Genomic DNA, 18,285 nt, shown 5'->3' with positions numbered 1-18,285 from the left:
TAAATTATCACAAAATATTTAAAGAAAATTGTTATTTATTTAATTTTTATATAAATTAAATCAATTTTAATTAACGTCAAAAAATAAAAACAAATTCAAAAAATAATTTCAACGATTGGTACGACTGCATATGAAGGTCAACCGGTGATCGCGATCTGTTCATTGTTAACAATAAGTTTAACAGGATTAACATAATTACGAATTTAATTTTAAAGAAAAATTGTCATTTAAGATCGTCTGTGATATTATATCTTACCTTTTAAACGCACACAAAACCTAAGAATCATGTCGAACCAATACGACGCGTAAGTTTAATTTAACCTCACTTTTATAACCTTCAAAACGCAACCGAATTTTGCAGTTTAAAAATGCACGAAAGTTCTGATAGCGGAGACGAAGAAGGTACAGGTAGTATTTTCGATCTTGGCCCAATACAATACCCCAACGGCGAACATAAACTGGAACACCCGTATTGTTTATGGTATTCACAAAGACCAAATGCAGCTTCGAGAAACACACAAGGTTATTCAAATTCGTTAAGATTAGTTGGACAAATGGGTACAGTTGAACAATGGTGGGGCATTTATTGTCATATGGTTAGATTACAAGAATTACCACCTTATACAGATTTACATTTATTCAAAAAAGGTATACAGCCTATGTGGGAAGATCCCGCAAATACAAAAGGTGGAAAATGGGTAAAATTAAGTGATTATTATTTTATTTGGTGCTATTTTTTTTTTAATTTTAAGGTTATAAGATTAAAAAAAGGGTATCAATCTGGACGAGCATGGGAAAATTTATGCATGGCAATGTTAGGAGAACAATTTATGGTAATTATTTAGTTATTAAAAAATTAAATAGCTAAAGATTTTGTTGAAATAGGCAGGTAATGAAATATGTGGAATAGTCGTTTCTTTGCGTTTTCACGAGGACTTAATAAGTATTTGGAATCGAACGGCAACAGATCAAATAATGACGGCGCGAATTCGAGATGCAGTAAAGAGACTTCTTAATTTACCATCGAGCGCTGGTCTTGAATACAAAACACACACGGATAGTTTGAAGTAAAAAAAGTTTGATGTTTGGTGCAGACTTATTTTTGTGAATTGAAACCTATTAATTTTTAGAGGTTGGAAAACAACACCGCCGAACCCGGTTAAAAGTTGATTGAAGAATTAAAACAATTTTTCTTTTTTTGATGACGAACGGAGAAAATAGTACATCATTATGTTGTTAACTCACACTTGAGAAAGGTCTATTATTACGTTTAAATTACAAAATAAAATTTTATTTGTATCAAAATAAATTTACCGTGAAAAAAATTAAAAGAAAAAAAAACAATTTTAAGATTTCTTTTTTTAATTCAAATTATTTAAATAATTATCCTATGTTGTAATTATCCATCTATACTTTTTAATTTCCTTTGTAAATACTTTACTCTATCCACAAGTTTATCTTTTGGTCTGTATTCAGTGTAGGGAATTGTTATCACTTTATATCCCTTTATTTCAACAAGTTTTGTTATGAAATTGCTTAAACCTGATGGTTCGTTGCTTCCTTTACACATATCTTGGTATTGATGCACCAAAATAGCCACTCTTAAAAAAGAAAAGTAATAAAAAATATTGTTTAAAGTTTTTTTTTAACTCACTTTTTATTATTTGATGTTTTAGGACTATCTAAAGGAATTGGATTCGATTTGTCGTCCAAAATACACTCAATATCTACAAAATAAAACGAATATTTATTAATATCGCCGATAAATCATAATTGTGGAAAATTTACCGATATAAAAACCTGATCCAGTATTAACTTTCGATTTAAAGCATTTTTCGGACGCCAAATTCTTCAAGCTATCAATAACGGATAAATACATATCCTCTTTTTCTTTATTCCTAGGAATTTCGATCTGTTCCAAATTTAAATGTTCACTTAATCGAGCCCCTTTGTAATTTTTAACAAAGTATTGAGCGAATGAATCAATGTTCAATAATTTTAATTTATTAACAACAGTCAAAGCTTTTTCATCTACGATTATTTAATTTTTTTAAATATTTATTATGAAAAAAGGATTAATTCTTACTGTGAAGTTGCTGAATAAATTTTTGTTCCAAAACACTATTTAATTGATCAACATTCGCTTTATTTAATAGAACGAGTGACCAAACAAAATCCAACCAAACCGTTGATTTATTTGCTTCTGTTGGGGTTAACATAGGAAGAAAAACTGAAACAATTTCTTCAACGTTTTGAGGGGTATAATTTAAAACGCCCATCGTTAAAAATAAAGCAAAAATATCTTGGGGGCGACATCCATTTGCATGTTTAACCATCCATTTACTTAAACAATTTAGGACATCTAAAAAAAAATTAATTAAAACCAACTAATTAAAAAAAAAAAGGAAAAATTTTACCAATATCTTTATATTTTAAAACTCCTAAACTGGTTAAAACCGATCCAATAACCGCGCTTTTATTTAAATCATCATTAACACTTTTGCAAACATCAAAACAAACTTTCTCCAATAAATTTTCATCAGGAAAATTTAATATTGCCATACCATAAAGTAAATCACCGCATTGTTTTAAATCTAAAACATTGGAGCTTTTGGTGATATTGAAAGCCAATGAGCGTAATAAAACGATGGATCGGCGCTTCTTGTGAGCTAAACTCGTCATTACTTTAACCATTTGAGGTAATGTTATCCCAGAAATTAATTTAGCAGCTTCATCATCAGCTGTAATTCCCAAAATGGTTGATAAATCTTCATTTTTACTATAAACAGACCGTACGTTTGGAGTTTTAACCATTGTTTTTGATAACACGCGACATAATTTTAAAAATCTTGGATCTGTTTCAAAATCTGGTAAACTAACTTTACCGTTAGATGACCATTCGGCTAAAACAGAAACAACTTTCAAGGCGTGTTTCCTTGAAATACCAGCCCCGTTTGATATTGATAATAATTCTTCGATATTAGTAGCCGACATAATTCTTTTGTCGGTATGAGGGGTGTTTATTTCAGTAACTTCCGCGGTTTTAAGTGAAGCAAATGCAGCAGCTACAATTCCATTTCTCCTCTTAATCGTTTCGGATGTTGTGGGTTCCTGGGTAACATTTTTTAATTCAACCGTTGGGGCGCTTGAAAAAGATAAACGTATGTAACCATTTAAGTGGGTACATTTTGCTTGAATAAAAGCCCTAGTAAATTTAAACATGTTCCAATCTTCACAAGTATCCTAACCTAAAAATTTCTACAATGGCAGACGATCGTTCGTTATGTAATAATAATTATTAAACAACTCACTTATGTATTGCAGGTAATGAAAACAAATTGATTATAGGGGATAAATTGTTATAATTACAACATTTCATAGAATATTATCCGATAGCACTCGCAAAAGTTGTGGTTAGGTTTTCTTTTCAAGAGTTGACAACTGTCAAGTAAATACCAATATAAAAAAAATTAAAAATGTTATTAATAAATCAATTTAAAATAATAACTTCAAAGAATTACTTAGACTTTATATTTTACATCGTCTAATAATACATATTAAGTACTTATAACAAAACATCTCCATTTAATTTAAATTAAAAAAAAAAAAAAATACAAAAACGAGATATTCAAATCAAAGAAATAAATTAAATACCCCAGAAACCAAGTTGTTACCCCTGGTTTTAAGAAGAAGAAGAAATTAAATACACATCTTTGCTTAATTTTTTTAAATTAACTCTTAAAAAGAATTAAAATTAAACACAAGGAATCATTTTTTAAACTCTAGCAAACATTTGTAATAAATAAGTGGGTAATAAGTTTTCGATCTTTTCAAAGACATAATAAACTGGCGAAGACAACCAATTTAAAATTGATCTTGCGATAACTCCCATTGGTTCTGGATATTGATGTGTCAACAACGCTAAAAGAGCTGTAAACGAACACAACCCAGCAGTAAATATAATAAAAAATGGTAATTCCTTTTTTGGATAAACAGAAACTTCATGGAATGCCGGCAATAACTCCCTATCGGCACATTCTGTACAAGTTGGATAAGGGAAAAATAAATGTCCTCGTTCTAACGGATAAGGTAACATTCTAAACGTGCCTTCCCAAGTACAATGTAGTAATGTTAAAGCACCTTCCATTTGTTTCCAATGTGCCAAGTTAAAAAATGAATAAGCAATCGCTTCGGAATCACCTCGTTTTAAAATATGTTCTGGCGGTAAAATTAAAGGTTTCATTTCTAATAAATATTTAGGAACATGGGGGTTAAATTCAACGGCTCTATGTATTGCATCAACCGCTGCCATTTCAGCTGTTGTTAACCCTCTTTTACAAGCAATATCTGGAGAAAATTTTTCAGCAACAACTCTAGTTTTTAATAAAGCTGATGTATAACAAATTGTTGCTGATCGTGGTACAGAACCGTCATCGTATCTTGCTAACACTGCTTGAACATCTGCGAATGCTTGCATTTCTAATAAAGCTTCAATTAAATTTTCGTGAATATTTAAAACATTCATAATCGGTGGAACTTCTTTTGTGAGGTCACGAAACATTTTCACCGCTTCTTTTAATTTTCCCAATCGTCTTGCACACATTGCTAACCTTCGCTTTATATATATTAATACGTTGGTATCTCTTCGATGTTGAGATTCCATTAAAGATCCTTGATGTTGTAAAGCTTGCGATTTCCGATAATTTAAGTCTGCGACTTTTAAAGCTTGTTTTAAGATTTTTTCAGCTTCCGTGATTGTAGTAGCCTCCTCTTCAGCTAATAAAATATAAGCTGGCGCACATTCCAAGTTCTTTTCCAAAGCATTATGAGCAGCTTTTATCCTTACAACAGGATTCCTTTCTCTCCAAGCTGTTTGCATTATTTCATACTCAGGTTTACCAACGTCAGCTTCGCAAGTAAAAAAGGTCTGATGATCTTGAGCAGATAAATTCATATCATAATAAGTTAACGGTTCTTTATTGGTGGCCCAATAAAATCTTTGATACTCAGCACCTCGATATAAATTTAAAGGATTCCTCCACACTTTACATTCTGGAATATTATTCTGTGTAGAATTTCCGTTATTATTACCATTATTTGTTGTATTTTCAGTATTATCAACACCGCTAATCCAGGGGCTAATATGGTTTAAGGAAACTTGTTCAATAAATGAGGTCCCATATTTCCTAAAATACCACCACTCAAAGATTAAAATCAAACCAGAAATAAGTGAGGAAGTCCCAGTTAGGGCCACGTAGAATTTTGGCGTCAAAGTACTTAGGAACATCGAAGAATCCCACATTTTTTGCCTTTTTAATGTAGTTCTTGTTTAATTTTTAGGTTAGGATTTCTTTACGGTTATTATTGATGTTTTTTTTTAAAGGTTTTTAAGGCTATTAACTTTTAGGATATTAAGGAGCACATTTTACGATGATAATACGATTATTTACATTGAAATAGTTTAAATTATTTGGTTTGTTTGAAATCTTCACTTCTTGACAGTTAATCAAGGACTTTTTGAATTGAGGTGTTGCTTAAGAGATGGCACGAATCGGTTTTAAACAGAATTAATTAATTAAAAAGAAATTAATAAGGTTATTATAAATTATAATATAAAATCAAAGAAACACAAACATGTTTTAATTGATTTCGATTAATTTAGTAGATTTCTTATTAAGTAATTTTGATTCGATAGAGTGAGATTTCTGTAAGAGATGGCGCTGTTTTTGAGCGGGAATATTTCAATTTAATTTATTTAAAATTGATTAATACTTAAAACTTTTATTATTTCGTACATAATTAATACATTCGTGGGTGAAACAATACTTAATGATTAATTGTTCCATTTTATTGTCATAAAACAATAAGTAATTTAAAAATTATTAATTATAAGTTAGAAAGTGGTGATTTTTCGGAATCAGTTCATTTTTGTATTTGAAGTAATACTAAAGTTTTTAAAATCACCATGAAGACATCTTCAGCTCTCTTAATAATCGCAATTTTTGCCTGTTTACAATTATGTTGTTTCGCTAAACTTGATGGTAAATTATTTTAACGTTTAACTTTTTTATGTTACTTTTTAATGTAGTTTTAGGTCCAACATCTATTACGAATGAAATCGCTAATATCCCGGATTTATTCTCGAAAATTTTCCATTTAGGAGGAGTTTTCGTCAGAGATATAATGTCAATGAATATCCCCGGAGCTTTAATGATCCTTAGAGATCTCATTAAACAATTTTCGGTTATTTTCAACATGATCAACATACACCATTAAATTGCAAACAACAAAATGTATTAAAATAAAAGCTTTTTCTTGTGAAAATAATTTTTGTATTTAAAACTGTCAGTTACGAAAGGACGCTTAAATTTTGAAAGTGCATTCTAAATCATTTCATTTTTATTTTTCTGAAGACGTCCTGCCTCGGCAAGTTTTCCGTCACGTTTGTACTGGCGTCGACCTGTCGGTTCATTTTTAAGTTCGCGTGACTTTTACCGCCGGAACGTGACTTGGTGGTGCTGCAGGAGCTGCTAGTTTTAGCAGCGCGACGACACCATTTCCGGCCACCCTCACTTCCTTCTGAAGTTTAGACCGTACCAGCTGTAACAGGTGTTGATTGACTCTGTGAATAAGACTTTAAACCGAAATTATCCATAAATAATCTATTTACTACTTATAAATATTATCATCATATCATTACAATCAGTTAAAAAAGTAAAAATTGTGGAAAATTAACAAGTAAGTATTTAAAAATTGTTGTTATAAAATGTTAGATGTAAATGAAACCTTGATATTGGAGGAATAATTTGGTTCTATAACAAATAGATTAAGAAATAGACTTTATATGTCAAAATTAAAGTATCTTTGTCTTGCAACCTAAACGGAGATCTTACAAGAATTCAGGTTATTATCTTTTATTACTCCTTTCTCATGGTCATCAAGGACCATCTGGATCGTTCCATGGCACCACGAGCGACGAATCCATCAGACCGGTATAAACACTGTTAATGCAGAAGTAATCATTCCCTCATCCGCAGAAAATGACATCGATACAAAAAACAGAAGTGATAAAAGAGTGTTAAAGTTAAGTCTGAGTCCTTGATTTCTTTTTGACTTTATTAAACTGTACTTTATTACTCGACTTATTATAAGTCTTTGAAATTTATTTAATAATTTTCCAACATAAATAATAAGTTTTTATTTCCCAAATAAATTAAACTAGAAATATTTATATTAAATATGTAAATTTAATCATAATTTGATTTATGGGCAATAAATCGTTTAATAAAAGCGAAACATATAGAAAACCATTGTTTCCGTGCTGATCCAATAAGGTACCTACTCTATAAATAGGGTTACGGGACAACTTACACTAAATTCTCCCACGGACATATTAATGGAAATTCAATTTGCGTTGGTTTTGCTTGTTGTGTTGTTGAAGGTCGCTTATAAAAGGTTCAAAATGGATCAAGGTATGGAAATTGGCAACGAGCACCAGTTGTGGGTTAACCTTAGCTCTTTAACCGAGGGAAATATCGGCGGAGTCCTCCCAAAACTCATCCAAGAAATGTTGGGTAACATAGAAAATGAGAATGTCGAACAAGAACTATTTGAAATCACGCTTCCAAGCGATGATGAATGGAGAAATAAGATGTATCAAAAATTATTATTAAAACAAAAACTTGCTATGTCGTAAGTAACATTTCTTTTCAAATTTTAAACAAGTTTTAATAAGTATTTAATTTATGGCGTTTGCGTGCAACTTCACGACACGGTTTTGTATAAATATGTAAATGTTTCATAATAAATCTGAACTTTATGCGGAAGAAAAGTTTTCAATGCGGCATTATTTTAAAGTTTGCACCTTCTTTTTTTTTCAAGTGAACCTTATTAAAATTGACACTCCAAATTGACAGTTTTAATTGAATTTAATGATGATGTGAACGCCGCCGTAAAAAGTCCTCCGCTCGGTAAATTTTAAAAAACAACAAATTTTTTCGCCGAGCTTTTTTGTAGAATGGACCAACAAATTCCTGAAGAAAAAATCGTATTGCACGAATGGAATATACTACCTAATAAAAATGAAAAGGTTTTTTGCGCACCCGATGCTGAAAGATTAGCGAAAAAAGTTATTAAAACAGGCCCTGGACCAATAACTTGGACGGTCAGTGATATCGCAAAAGCTTCCTGTTTATTACAAACACCACCGCTTAAAATAACATTCCAAGATGAACAAGAAATGCGTAGGGTTTACACATTAATCTACGACGTCTTTAGATGTAAATTAATTAATTGAATTATTTAAAAATTATTGAATAAAATTATTTTTAGATAAATCAGTGTTACATCAAACTTTAATGGATACAGCTTTTTTCTTTATATTCCCCGAACTTATGAACGATCAAGCTAGAGTGTATTTATTACTTTACGATATGTACCATAGAAGTTTTAAAAAACGCGAAGTTCAAAATCAAGCTGTAGCGAACAAAATGTTTGCCGAATGTGGTTTATCAAAAGTCGAAGAGTATTTATGGAAACAAAGAGTGAAGTTGGCTGCGGCTATCGCGCGCTTACGCATCGAAAAAAGTGCTTTAAGATTAAACGAGTTATTACCCGGTCATCTTCGGGATGAAAAAACAACCATTTTTGATACATCTCCGGTTACTTGTTGGGTTAATTTGAAAAAATTAAAGTATAGAATAATTTTTACGAGATTATTTTTGAATAAAATCTTTTCGTTTTAGAAATAAGAAGGAATTAAATGTCGAACTTATTTCGAATCTGGGATTAACGGAAATCGATAACGATTTAACGCCGGGACCTGGCCATTACAAATGGGATCCTCATTGTCCTCATTTTTTAGTTTTACACCCTACAGTAAGGTCCAAGTTAGCTCAAAGCACTTTAGTGAAAAAACATAAATTAATTGTTCAGGTATGAATCAAATTTTTTTTTTATTTAACAGTAATTCGGATAGATTTCGGTCTTTATTTGTATCGCCAATCTTTATTCTTTATATAATTCCTTTATATATTTTTTTGTTATATAGATTTTGAAATTTTAAAACTTTTTTTTTCATTTTTAGAGTAAATCATTTTGTGTTGGTCCCGCAACATTTGGAAAAATAATTTCAGATCTTCAATTAACCGGAAGCGTAGTACAAACCCACGTAAACTCCCCAAGAACGGTAGCTTATTTGGCAACTCTTCTCTCCCAAAACGGGAATATCAAAAAATTGATGGCTTTTAGCGCAGGTAACAGGTAAAAATCTACAAGAGATTTTCAAGTCGACTGCTTAAAGTCGCATAATTATCGTGTATAATATAGAAAGAAAGAGTACGAGACGTATTTTCACGACCTCGGGATGAAAAATATCGTCATTTATTCGGAAAAATTAATCGACGTGGCACCGGATGCTAATTATTTAGAGGAAGTTATCGCCGTTTTTGCTACGCCTCCAAATAGTTATTCTGCGGTTACCGATCCGATTGATCTTGTTTGCGGACGAGGAGGCGATTTATCGGTTTTAGAAATTCTTACGGAAGCTGAAGAAACTAAACAAACCAAACAAAGAGTTACTAATATTTTAGAAGAACAGAAAAAAACGTTACGATTCGCCATGTCACGACCACAAGTAAACATTAAGTAGAAATAAAAATTAATTTAAAAACATTACTTTTAGATCCAATTCGTTTTGTATGAAACTCACTCTGAAATCGATGCTGAAAATAACGCGATGGTTGATAAAGCTATGAAAGAAGTAAACAAATTAGCTTTAATACACCACGCTTCTTTGCAAGGAAAAATAAAAGCTCAATCAGTTGATGCTGCCAGCATACAAGATATAACTCTTGTTGATCAAACCTCTTTATTAAATAAAAATTTATTGGAAGCCCCTTCCGATGTCTCTTTAATATCGAGAATGTCAGCTGAAGAAAGTGATAGTGAAGAAAGATTGAGAAACGTCGTTGTTCCCGATTGTGATGTTTTTACAACTGCTGATGTCCCACCTCTTTGCCCTAATATTAAAGAGCAATGTACTAACATCTCAAGGGAAGGATGCTTTTTAGCTTTAATGCAACGAAAAACCGTAACAAATATGGATAATAAATATATGATAGAAATGGCTGAATCTCGGGGATTATTTGGAAAAGCTAATCCTGATAAAAAAACTTCTAAAGGAGCTAAAACGAAAAAACCTGTTGAAGCTGTTAGTTCACCCACAAATAAACCTAAAAAGAAAGTTAAACAGATTGAGGTAAGTAAATTAATGTTGCGAGATGATTCGTTAAGACCCAAACCAATCCAATCCTTTTCATCACAGACATTTATGATTTTTAGATCGAACGTATTGCTGCACCTACATTAGCATCGATTCAACACTCAAAAGCATGTACGTTTTCAACTTGTCAACATTGTATGAGACATTCAAAAGATTTGTGGGAATGTAATTATCCGACGAAGAGACCGTCGACGACATCAACACCCGCGAAGCAATGGTGGTCGGAAACGACTCGCCACTTAACCAATTTACGCACAAGTTTAGTAAAACAGAAAGTTTTGCCACCGAAACAAATACCCCAGAAGCAACAATCAGCGACGAGCACAACTAGCAAAGCGATCGCAAACACTTTTATTCATACAACCCAAAGGATCGATGAAATCGTTGCTAAAACTTCAAAGAGTTCTTGTGCGATTCCGTTGTATCCAAAATTAAGATTAACTCGAAAACCGAACAGAAAGGATAAGGTTCCGTGTCCGATGACGGTTACTTTTGTTAAATTTAACGGAACCGGACATAGAGCTCTTAAACTGAATTGTTAACAACAAAATTTAATTAGAGCATCAAAAACTAATTTAATAAAAAAACTGTGATTAAAAAGATTGGTTTGGGTGTGTAAAGGGAATGTATATTTTTTATATTTAAATAAAATTATGATGTGTATTAAGACTTTTTTATAATCTTAGACTGAATCTAAACTATTAAAAGAAGGTTTAACTGTGAGAGGGACTGTTAAAATTAATCAAAAAAGAGAGAGTTATGTGAAATATCAAGATATTCCCAGCACCAGTGGATGGGTTGGTACAAGAATCAACATGAGGAAATGAAATAATTTAATGTAAAAGGTACTTTTCCCTTGCATTACTTACCAATGAAGCCCCACCACAAGAAAATTCTAAGATTCCTCGGTCTTTCCAACACTCATTCATTCATTTTATCTGCATGATCTTTAAGCTATCCATTATTAATCGTTGTTACATATATCTCCAAACCATTTTTGTGCTTGTGGCATATCTCAGCAATCATCTACCTTAACCTAACCTAACAAAATATTCTTTTAAAAGTAACTAACAATTTGTCTAATTATTAGGATCCATCAAAACTCGGCGAATTCTCAAGATAACTCAAGAACAAGTGGAGGATTTACGGCGATTTAAATCAAGATGTACACATTTAATTAAAAAATGAATAAATTGTTAAAAAATATTCTTTTGAAAATACTTATTTAGGCAACCAAATCGACAGCATTGCCTGCCAATTGGGTTGTATAGTTATGAATAAGAACTCTTGTGTCTTGTTAATGAACCGTAAGTTAAGGTGTTGTTCTGTTTTTGCAGTATGGTTAAATCTGTAAAAGTTATTGTTCCATAGTTAAAGTTCTTTTAATAATAACAACGAGTTAAGAGACGTTATTTAAAAGAAAACATATCACTGGAATCACTGCAAGACAACATCCCCCTTCAATTTTTTTGAAGAAAACTATAGCAACAATCACTCCAAAATATTTTAACATTTCTCCTGTCAATCTTTTTTAATTAATTTCTTCCTGATTCTTCCTCACCATTATGACTGAATTAAATCAATTAACTAAAGATCAATTGGTAGAACGTGCAAAACTTGCGGAAGAAGCGGAAAGGTTCGATGATATGGCTGCGACTATGAAAATTGTAACTGAAATGGGGGGAGAATTGAGTAACTTTGAAAGAAATTTGTTATCGGTCGGCTACAAGAACGTAATTAGTTGTCGAAGATCGGCATGGAGAGTGATTTCATCGATTGAACAAAAAACTAAAACCGGGTCGGATGTAAAGCAAAAAATGGTGAAGGAGTATCGAGAAGAAATTGAAAAAGAATTAAACGATATCTGTCGGGATTTGATTAATTTATTGGATAAATATTTAATTCCAAATGCAACGTTGGCTGAAGCTAAAGTATTTTATTTAAAAATGAAAGCGGATTATTTTCGGTATTTAGCTGAAGTTGCAACAGAAGATCGTAAAGGAAATGTTACGGAAGATGCGCAAAAAGTGTATCACGAAGCTTTCGAAATTGCAACAAGCAAATTGACACCAACACATCCAATTCGATTAGGATTGGCGTTAAATTTTTCGGTATTTTTCTACGAAATTTTAAGTTTGTCAGATAAAGCATGTCAAATGGCCAAACAAGCATTTGAAGATGCTATAGCCGAATTAGATACTTTAAATGAAGATTCATATAGGGATAGTACTCTTATTATGCAACTTTTAAGAGATAATTTAACTTTATGGACAAGCGATACACAAACCTCACAAGACGAACAAGACGGCGGAGATAATTAAATAAATAATTGTAAAAAATTTGAAATATTTTTTGTAATTTTGTTTAGACTAAATAGATAAGTCAAACAAATATAATAATTTTTTTAATTAATTAAAACATTCAAATTTATAACCGCCATCTATTATCTAACAATCCAACTAAAAGGATATTTAATTTTTATTAAATTTTGAAAATGTTCCTTAAATACAACCAAAATTAATTAAGAATTAAATTACAATTAAACTAAATCGATATTTTCTTTTTAATTAATTAATTTAATAAATTTTTTTTTTAAACCGACATCTATTATCCTTCCATTCAATCACATTCTTAACCTCAATCTTAACAATCAAAGCATGTTTTTAATTTTGCTTTAACTGTTACAATATTAATATTTAAATATGGAAGAATTACCCGGTTTTGAAGATTTTAAACATTCAGAAAATGTTGATTCAGACGATGACAACGAAAGTACATTAAAACCGACGAAAACCAATAAAAAAAGTGGTGGTTTTCAATCAATGGGAATAAGTTATAACGTTTTAAAAGGAATTATAAAACGGGGTTATAAAATCCCAACTCCCATACAAAGAAAAACGATCCCTTTAGCTTTAGAGGGTCGCGATGTTGTCGCTATGGCACGTACGGGAAGTGGAAAAACAGCTTCATTTTTAATACCCCTTTTCGAAAAGTTAAAGGTACGATCTGCGAAAAGTGGGGCTCGAGGATTAATACTTTCACCAACAAGAGAATTAGCTTTACAGGTATATTTTAAGATTATTAAATAAATGAGATTATTAATTTAGTTGGTTTTAGACGTTAAAGTTTGTTAAAGAGCTGGGGAAATTTACCGATTTAAAAGCTGCTGTTATTTTGGGTGGTGACTCAATGGAAGATCAATTCGCAGTAATTCATGGAAGTCCAGATATAATTGTGGCCACCCCAGGTCGTTTTTTACATGTTTGCATTGAAATGGATCTTAAATTATCAAATGTTGAGTGTATTATTTTTGACGAAGCTGATCGATTGTTTGAGATGGGTTTCGGGGAACAGTTGAATGAAATTGTTAATCGATTACCTGATAATAGGCAGACTTTATTGTTTTCTGCTACCTTACCGAGAGTATTAGTTGATTTTGCTAAAGCTGGATTAAGCGATCCTGTTTTAATCCGGTAAAAATGTATCTTTACCATTACATTATTTATTTATTTATTAATTTTTAGTTTGGACGTTGAATCTAAATTACCTGAACAATTACAATTGCATTTTATTACTGTGCGAGCTGAAGAAAAAGTTGCTGGTTTACTTGTTTTATTAAAAAATCATATTGAAGCTAAACAACAAACTGTAGTTTTTGCAGCTACCAAACATCATGTGGAATATTTACATTTGGTAAAAACAATAAATGTGATGCGAAAAGGGACCAGTTGTTTAAAAAATTCTAATTTGAATTACCATTTTTTCTTAGTAAAGTACTTCCTTATATTTTTGTAGAGATACTGTTTTCTTTCTTCAGTCATTCCTAAAAAAAATTTATTTAAGATAGTTAATTATTTTCTCTTCTTCACTTGCAACCCCCATAGCAGCACCAGAAGTATAATGTTTTTGGCAAAAGGAGCAGAGATCTGACTTTGCTCTTATGATGACAATGGTTGACCATGTCTCGCGCCAAATGTTTATGAACACTCTCAATGATACGGATTTTTCAACCATGTCCTCTGTGAATGATTGTAGATAAGGCAACTGAGTCCTATTATAATAATCGATTAAAAACTCAAAATCGATATTTTCAACTCTATTATCCTATTTTCCTTCGGTCGTAGTGAAAATTTTACTGGTCTCTTTTTGCTTTCCGCATCACAAATAAGCTTTTAATAAATTTTTAATAAAATTGCGTTAGATTTTAGATAAAGTTGGAATAAGCAACACTTATATATATTCAAATTTAGATCCTGCAGCTCGTAAAATACACGCTGCTAAATTTAGTTCGGGAAAATCAATGGTTTTGATTGTAACAGATGTAGCTGCACGAGGAATTGATATTCCACAATTAGATAATGTTATTAATTTTAATTTTCCAGCAAAAGCTAAATTATTCGTCCACAGAGTTGGTAATTTTTTTAATTAAAACATTTCGTTTCAATTCAAATTAATTTTAATTTTTTTAGGCCGTTGCGCTCGAGCAGGCCGTTCTGGTACGGCTTATTCATTAATATCTCCAGATGAATACGCCCATTTACTCGACTTATACTTATTTTTGGGTAAAAAAGTCTCTTTTGTAACCACTCATACACCAAAAGGCGATATCGGTCACATTCCTCAATCGTTATTAGAAGAACAACAATGCTTCTTATTGGGTTTACACGAAACTTACATTGATTTAGTGTCAATGCGGGAAGTTTCCGAAAAGGGTTATAAACAGTACTTAAGATCGAGACCTGCTGCTTCCGTTGATAGTAATAAAAGGATTAAAGAATTACCGTTTGGAAATTGCGGAATTCATACTATTTTTCAAACTGATGATGCTCTTAGTGAAATTAAAAAAGAAAATATTTTAGAAAGAATGAAAAATTATCGTCCAAGTGGGGTAAATATTTGCTTCAATTTAAAAATTAATTTTTTGATTGGTTATGTTGTAATATTTTTAGACAATATTTGAATTATGTAGTAAAAACAAATCAGAAGATTATCAAGTTATGAAAACGAAACGAGCATTACACAAAAACCAAATAGCCTTATTCCACCAAAAGCTTTCAACAAACAGCGCAATAGAAACAACATTTACATCAACATTACCATCATTAAACAATAAAGAAATCGAAGAGACTTTCAAAGAAGTAATTTTACCCAAAAAACGTAAAATCGATGATTTATATAAAACAAAAAAACCTAAAAAAACCAAAGATGATGAAAATTTTATTCCATATCAACCTCGAGATAAACACACAGAAGACGGTTTAGCGGTGAATTCGTTTGCTCAAGAAGCTAATCAAGTCCAAATGGATTTAACAGGTGATTCACATGAAACCATGAGAATGTCAAAACAGGTTAAAAAATGGGATCGAAAGAAAAAGAAAATGATTACGGTTGATACAGGAAGTAAACAAGGGAAAATTAAAACCGAATCGGGCGTTTGGATTCCTGCAACATATAAAAGTAATCGTTATGCTCAGTGGAAAGAAAAAACCAAAGCTGATGAGGACTTAGATGATGATAGTGGTGATGATGATGAAAAGAATAAGAAAGGAAAAGGTTTAGTAACGAAAGTAAATACTCATTGGGCGAGACATAACGAGAAATTAAAAATGAAAATGAAAAAATCCGAGTTGAAGAGTACCGATCAGATTTTGAAAGCGCGAATGTTGGCGGAGAAAAAGAAGAAGAAACAGAAAGGAAAAAAGAAAACTAAAAGAAAACATAAATAACTTAAACGTTTCTTATTAAAAATTTTTTTATTAATCACTTTTATTAATTATAAATGATAATAAAAAAATAAATAATTTTAGTAATTACTATTTTATAGAAAGATACATTTTTCCTTTTAACGTTTGTTTAACGGGGTTTATTTTCTTTAAAATCTGAGTCATTATAGTTACTAATTGCTCGCTTGAAAGTCCCGTTTTCTTCGATTTAAACTTTTGAAGGAGTTCAGTGGTTGTCATGGGTTTCCTCATTAAATATTTCCGTACAGCTTCCTCAGTAATTCCAGATTCACTATAAAAAATTACATTAAACCTTTTTCTTTATACAGTGAATTTCACTTAAGATGCAATATACAAAAATATATTTCCATAGAAACTTTAATTGTTTTAATTGTTATTCAGCCTAAAATTGTGGTATATTTTTATTGAACAAAAATGTTGCATTTTATGTGTTTAAGTGCATAATAGTTTTATAACTATGGTTACTGGATTCATATATTGCAAGTTATATGAAAGTCATGCTATATTTAAAACAATCTTACTTTGCCCCTGGAATATAATTAGGTATGGGATTCTCCAATTTAGCTTTTTTTGATGGTGGCATATTTGAAGAACCAGCTAAACCCCTCTTATTATCGGACATTAACGAATCAGAAAGTGAGTTATCACTACAAAAAGAAATAATTAAAAGAGTGTTTTAATATATTTTAATAAGTACTTGTCCAATAAATCTTTTTCTTTAACTTTGTCCTTTTCAACTTCAGCCTTTTTAGCTTTTTTCTCAGCCTTTTGTTTCTTAATATCCTCATCGGTAGAACTATCAGAACTAAACTCATCAGAACTAGCATCTTTTTTCTCTTTCTTAAGTAAATCTTTTTTATTCTTCTTCTTATTCTTTTTAGTTTTATCCTTTTCTTCACCTTGTTCCTTCTTTTCGCCATCTTTTTCTTTGTCTTCTTCATCCTCTTTCCCCTCTTCCTTTTCTGATTTTTCTTCTTCATCAGAATCTTCTTCATCAGAGTTCAATAATTTTCTTAAGGCTTTTTCTTCAGCTACACCTTCCAATTTTGTGTCTTCAGGTTCACTTGCTGAGCTATCAGAAATATAATCCAGTTCTCTCCCTTCATCATCACCATCGTCAGAGTCTTCTACAGCTTCTAAATCTGTATCCCTTTTTTTCTTTTTCGGGGCACCCTTTTTCTGTTTCTTTTGCTTCTTTTTTTCATTTTTATCCTCTTCGTCTTCACCTTTTTCACCTTCGGATGACTCATCTTCGGAAGAATCCATCCATTCATCAATTTCTGATATCTTTAAATCTTTTGATTTTCCCTTTTTTGTTTTTGCTGTTTTTTCTTCTTCGTCTAACCCCTCTTCGTCACCTTTCAATCTCTTTCTTAACATCAATGAAAAATAATTTAAATGTTTGTTACGTTTACTGAATTCTAATTCAGCCTCTTCCGCTGAAAGTGCTTTGTATCTTTGGATTGGTTGAAATTTGTACCATTCGTATAAAGGAAAGGCTTCGATTGCACCATCAGCTGCGTGTGTAAAAACGTAATACGAAGCATTTTCTGATACTCCGCCCTCACGGATTCCTTTAAATTTTTTTACACCACCAGAAAACAATTTGAGAATCCAAGGTTGATCTTCAGGCTTATATTTTCTTGTGATTATGCCCAACTTTTTACGGCGGGCTTCCTCTTTAGCTTCTCTGCCAAATTCTGAACCAGCACCAAATCTAATCGAAAAAGATTTCAAAAAAAGAATTAAATATGGTTAAGTTTTACTTGGGTTGGTCCTCTTCAATTCCTTTAAATTCTCTCATATTATTTTCCCTTTCCATTTTTACTTGAGTCCATTTTGAGAAATCTATTCCTAAATTTGCGTTAAAACGCATAACATGGTGTTTTTTTGGAACATGTTTTGGAACTCTTATGCTAAATTCTTGAACACTACTGTTCTGTGGGTCAAAAGAAGGCTTAATTTGAATTATTTTGCGATATTTTTAACATACCGAAGATCCAGACATGGTAAAAAAAATAATTTGTTGTTTTTCACTTATCAATATTTGACAGCTAAGATATAGGTTAAGTTATCTGTCAAATTTTTGTCAATAACGCCACATCAAAAACGTTTTTTGCGATTAATAAAAGGTGTGTAATAAAGGGGTTTATTAAAATCACAATAAAATAAGATACAAATAAATTAGTTATTAAAAATATTTATATTAAAAAGTAATTTAAATATTTTTATTTTGGTTTAAAGCGACATCTATGATTA

At 31.2% G+C, this 18,285-nt stretch overlaps 7 protein-coding genes across 9 annotated transcripts; 4 read left to right on the top strand and 3 right to left on the bottom strand.

The window, feature by feature from the left end:
* Positions 1-118: 118 nt before the first annotated feature.
* On the top strand, positions 119-1,350 carry eIF4EH (eukaryotic translation initiation factor 4E homologous protein). Its single transcript, XM_023064158.2, has 5 exons — positions 119-305; positions 362-698; positions 753-833; positions 886-1,067; positions 1,131-1,350. The coding sequence occupies exons 1-5, from the start codon at positions 286-288 to the stop codon at positions 1,168-1,170; spliced, it is 660 nt and encodes a 219-aa protein (XP_022919926.1). The 5' UTR covers positions 119-285; the 3' UTR covers positions 1,171-1,350.
* Positions 1,345-3,449, bottom strand: LOC111428574 (FAST kinase domain-containing protein 4). 2 transcript variants are annotated; one of them, XM_023064155.2, is made up of 6 exons: positions 3,312-3,449; positions 2,418-3,258; positions 2,087-2,362; positions 1,789-2,031; positions 1,655-1,727; positions 1,345-1,601 (listed from the first exon to the last, which is right to left on the bottom strand). In XM_023064155.2, exons 2-6 carry the CDS (start codon positions 3,220-3,222, stop codon positions 1,400-1,402), a joined length of 1,599 nt encoding a protein of 532 aa, XP_022919923.2. In that variant the 5' UTR covers positions 3,223-3,258; positions 3,312-3,449; the 3' UTR covers positions 1,345-1,399. The 2 variants fall into 2 exon arrangements, with proteins under 2 accessions (XP_022919923.2, XP_022919922.2); XM_023064154.2 differs by having other exon boundaries at positions 2,418-3,248.
* Positions 3,450-3,517: 68 nt separating this feature from the next.
* On the bottom strand, positions 3,518-5,541 carry LOC111428575 (protein ST7 homolog). The gene has a single exon (XM_023064156.2). It carries the CDS (start codon positions 5,300-5,302, stop codon positions 3,776-3,778), a length of 1,527 nt encoding a protein of 508 aa, XP_022919924.1. The 5' UTR covers positions 5,303-5,541; the 3' UTR covers positions 3,518-3,775.
* Positions 5,542-7,750: 2,209 nt separating this feature from the next.
* Positions 7,751-11,488, top strand: LOC111428573 (putative methyltransferase NSUN7). Of its 2 annotated transcripts, XM_023064152.2 has the most exons (8): positions 7,751-8,279; positions 8,332-8,692; positions 8,745-8,934; positions 9,086-9,261; positions 9,328-9,634; positions 9,683-10,258; positions 10,969-11,127; positions 11,373-11,488. In XM_023064152.2, exons 1-7 carry the CDS (start codon positions 8,018-8,020, stop codon positions 11,107-11,109), a joined length of 2,013 nt encoding a protein of 670 aa, XP_022919920.2. In that variant the 5' UTR covers positions 7,751-8,017; the 3' UTR covers positions 11,110-11,127; positions 11,373-11,488. The 2 variants fall into 2 exon arrangements, with proteins under 2 accessions (XP_022919920.2, XP_022919918.2); XM_023064150.2 differs by lacking the exons at positions 10,969-11,127; positions 11,373-11,488 and adding an exon at positions 10,342-10,945 and having other exon boundaries at positions 7,757-8,279.
* Positions 11,489-11,562: 74 nt separating this feature from the next.
* Positions 11,563-12,831, top strand: LOC111428576 (14-3-3-like protein 2). The gene has a single exon (XM_023064157.2). The coding sequence runs from the start codon at positions 11,848-11,850 to the stop codon at positions 12,601-12,603; it is 756 nt and encodes a 251-aa protein (XP_022919925.1). The 5' UTR covers positions 11,563-11,847; the 3' UTR covers positions 12,604-12,831.
* An 82-nt stretch (positions 12,832-12,913) lies between these two features.
* On the top strand, positions 12,914-16,098 carry LOC111428307 (ATP-dependent RNA helicase DDX54). Its single transcript, XM_023063782.2, has 6 exons — positions 12,914-13,347; positions 13,400-13,755; positions 13,807-13,975; positions 14,484-14,694; positions 14,752-15,170; positions 15,232-16,098. Exons 1-6 carry the CDS (start codon positions 12,985-12,987, stop codon positions 16,006-16,008), a joined length of 2,295 nt encoding a protein of 764 aa, XP_022919550.2. The 5' UTR covers positions 12,914-12,984; the 3' UTR covers positions 16,009-16,098.
* Positions 16,017-18,115, bottom strand: LOC111428308 (transcription factor IIFalpha). Its single transcript, XM_023063783.2, has 5 exons — positions 18,020-18,115; positions 17,793-17,965; positions 16,724-17,743; positions 16,548-16,673; positions 16,017-16,297 (listed from the first exon to the last, which is right to left on the bottom strand). The coding sequence occupies exons 1-5, from the start codon at positions 18,032-18,034 to the stop codon at positions 16,096-16,098; spliced, it is 1,536 nt and encodes a 511-aa protein (XP_022919551.2). The 5' UTR covers positions 18,035-18,115; the 3' UTR covers positions 16,017-16,095.
* Between the last annotated feature and the right edge of the window lie 170 nt (positions 18,116-18,285).

Source organism: Onthophagus taurus, chromosome 10, assembly GCF_036711975.1.
Source record: "Onthophagus taurus isolate NC chromosome 10, IU_Otau_3.0, whole genome shotgun sequence".
Taxonomy (NCBI): domain Eukaryota; kingdom Metazoa; phylum Arthropoda; class Insecta; order Coleoptera; family Scarabaeidae; genus Onthophagus; species Onthophagus taurus.
This window is presented reverse-complemented; position numbering and strand designations above follow the sequence as displayed.

Coding starts and splice junctions, on each gene's coding strand:
- LOC111428575 (XM_023064156.2), bottom strand. CDS start 5,302: ATGTGGGATTCTTCGATGTTCCTAAGTACTTTGACGCCAAAATTCTAC.
- LOC111428576 (XM_023064157.2), top strand. CDS start 11,848: ATGACTGAATTAAATCAATTAACTAAAGATCAATTGGTAGAACGTGCA.
- LOC111428308 (XM_023063783.2), bottom strand. Junction 17,744..17,792: donor ATTGAAGAGGACCAACCCAA/GTAAAACTTAAC, acceptor TTTTTCGATTAG/ATTTGGTGCTGGTTCAGAAT. Junction 16,674..16,723: donor GAAAAAGATTTATTGGACAA/GTACTTATTAAA, acceptor TTCTTTTTGTAG/TGATAACTCACTTTCTGATT.
- LOC111428574 (XM_023064155.2), bottom strand. CDS start 3,222: ATGTTTAAATTTACTAGGGCTTTTATTCAAGCAAAATGTACCCACTTA. Junction 2,032..2,086: donor ATTTATTCAGCAACTTCACA/GTAAGAATTAAT, acceptor AAATAATCGTAG/ATGAAAAAGCTTTGACTGTT. Junction 1,728..1,788: donor TGGATCAGGTTTTTATATCG/GTAAATTTTCCA, acceptor TTTATTTTGTAG/ATATTGAGTGTATTTTGGAC.
- LOC111428573 (XM_023064150.2), top strand. CDS start 8,018: ATGGACCAACAAATTCCTGAAGAAAAAATCGTATTGCACGAATGGAAT. Junction 8,693..8,744: donor GTTAATTTGAAAAAATTAAA/GTATAGAATAAT, acceptor TTTTCGTTTTAG/AAATAAGAAGGAATTAAATG. Junction 9,635..9,682: donor TCGCCATGTCACGACCACAA/GTAAACATTAAG, acceptor CATTACTTTTAG/ATCCAATTCGTTTTGTATGA.
- eIF4EH (XM_023064158.2), top strand. CDS start 286: ATGTCGAACCAATACGACGC. Junction 306..361: donor ATGTCGAACCAATACGACGC/GTAAGTTTAATT, acceptor CGAATTTTGCAG/TTTAAAAATGCACGAAAGTT. Junction 834..885: donor TGTTAGGAGAACAATTTATG/GTAATTATTTAG, acceptor TTGTTGAAATAG/GCAGGTAATGAAATATGTGG.
- LOC111428307 (XM_023063782.2), top strand. CDS start 12,985: ATGGAAGAATTACCCGGTTTTGAAGATTTTAAACATTCAGAAAATGTT. Junction 13,976..14,483: donor ATGTGGAATATTTACATTTG/GTAAAAACAATA, acceptor AAATTGCGTTAG/ATTTTAGATAAAGTTGGAAT. Junction 15,171..15,231: donor AAAATTATCGTCCAAGTGGG/GTAAATATTTGC, acceptor TAATATTTTTAG/ACAATATTTGAATTATGTAG.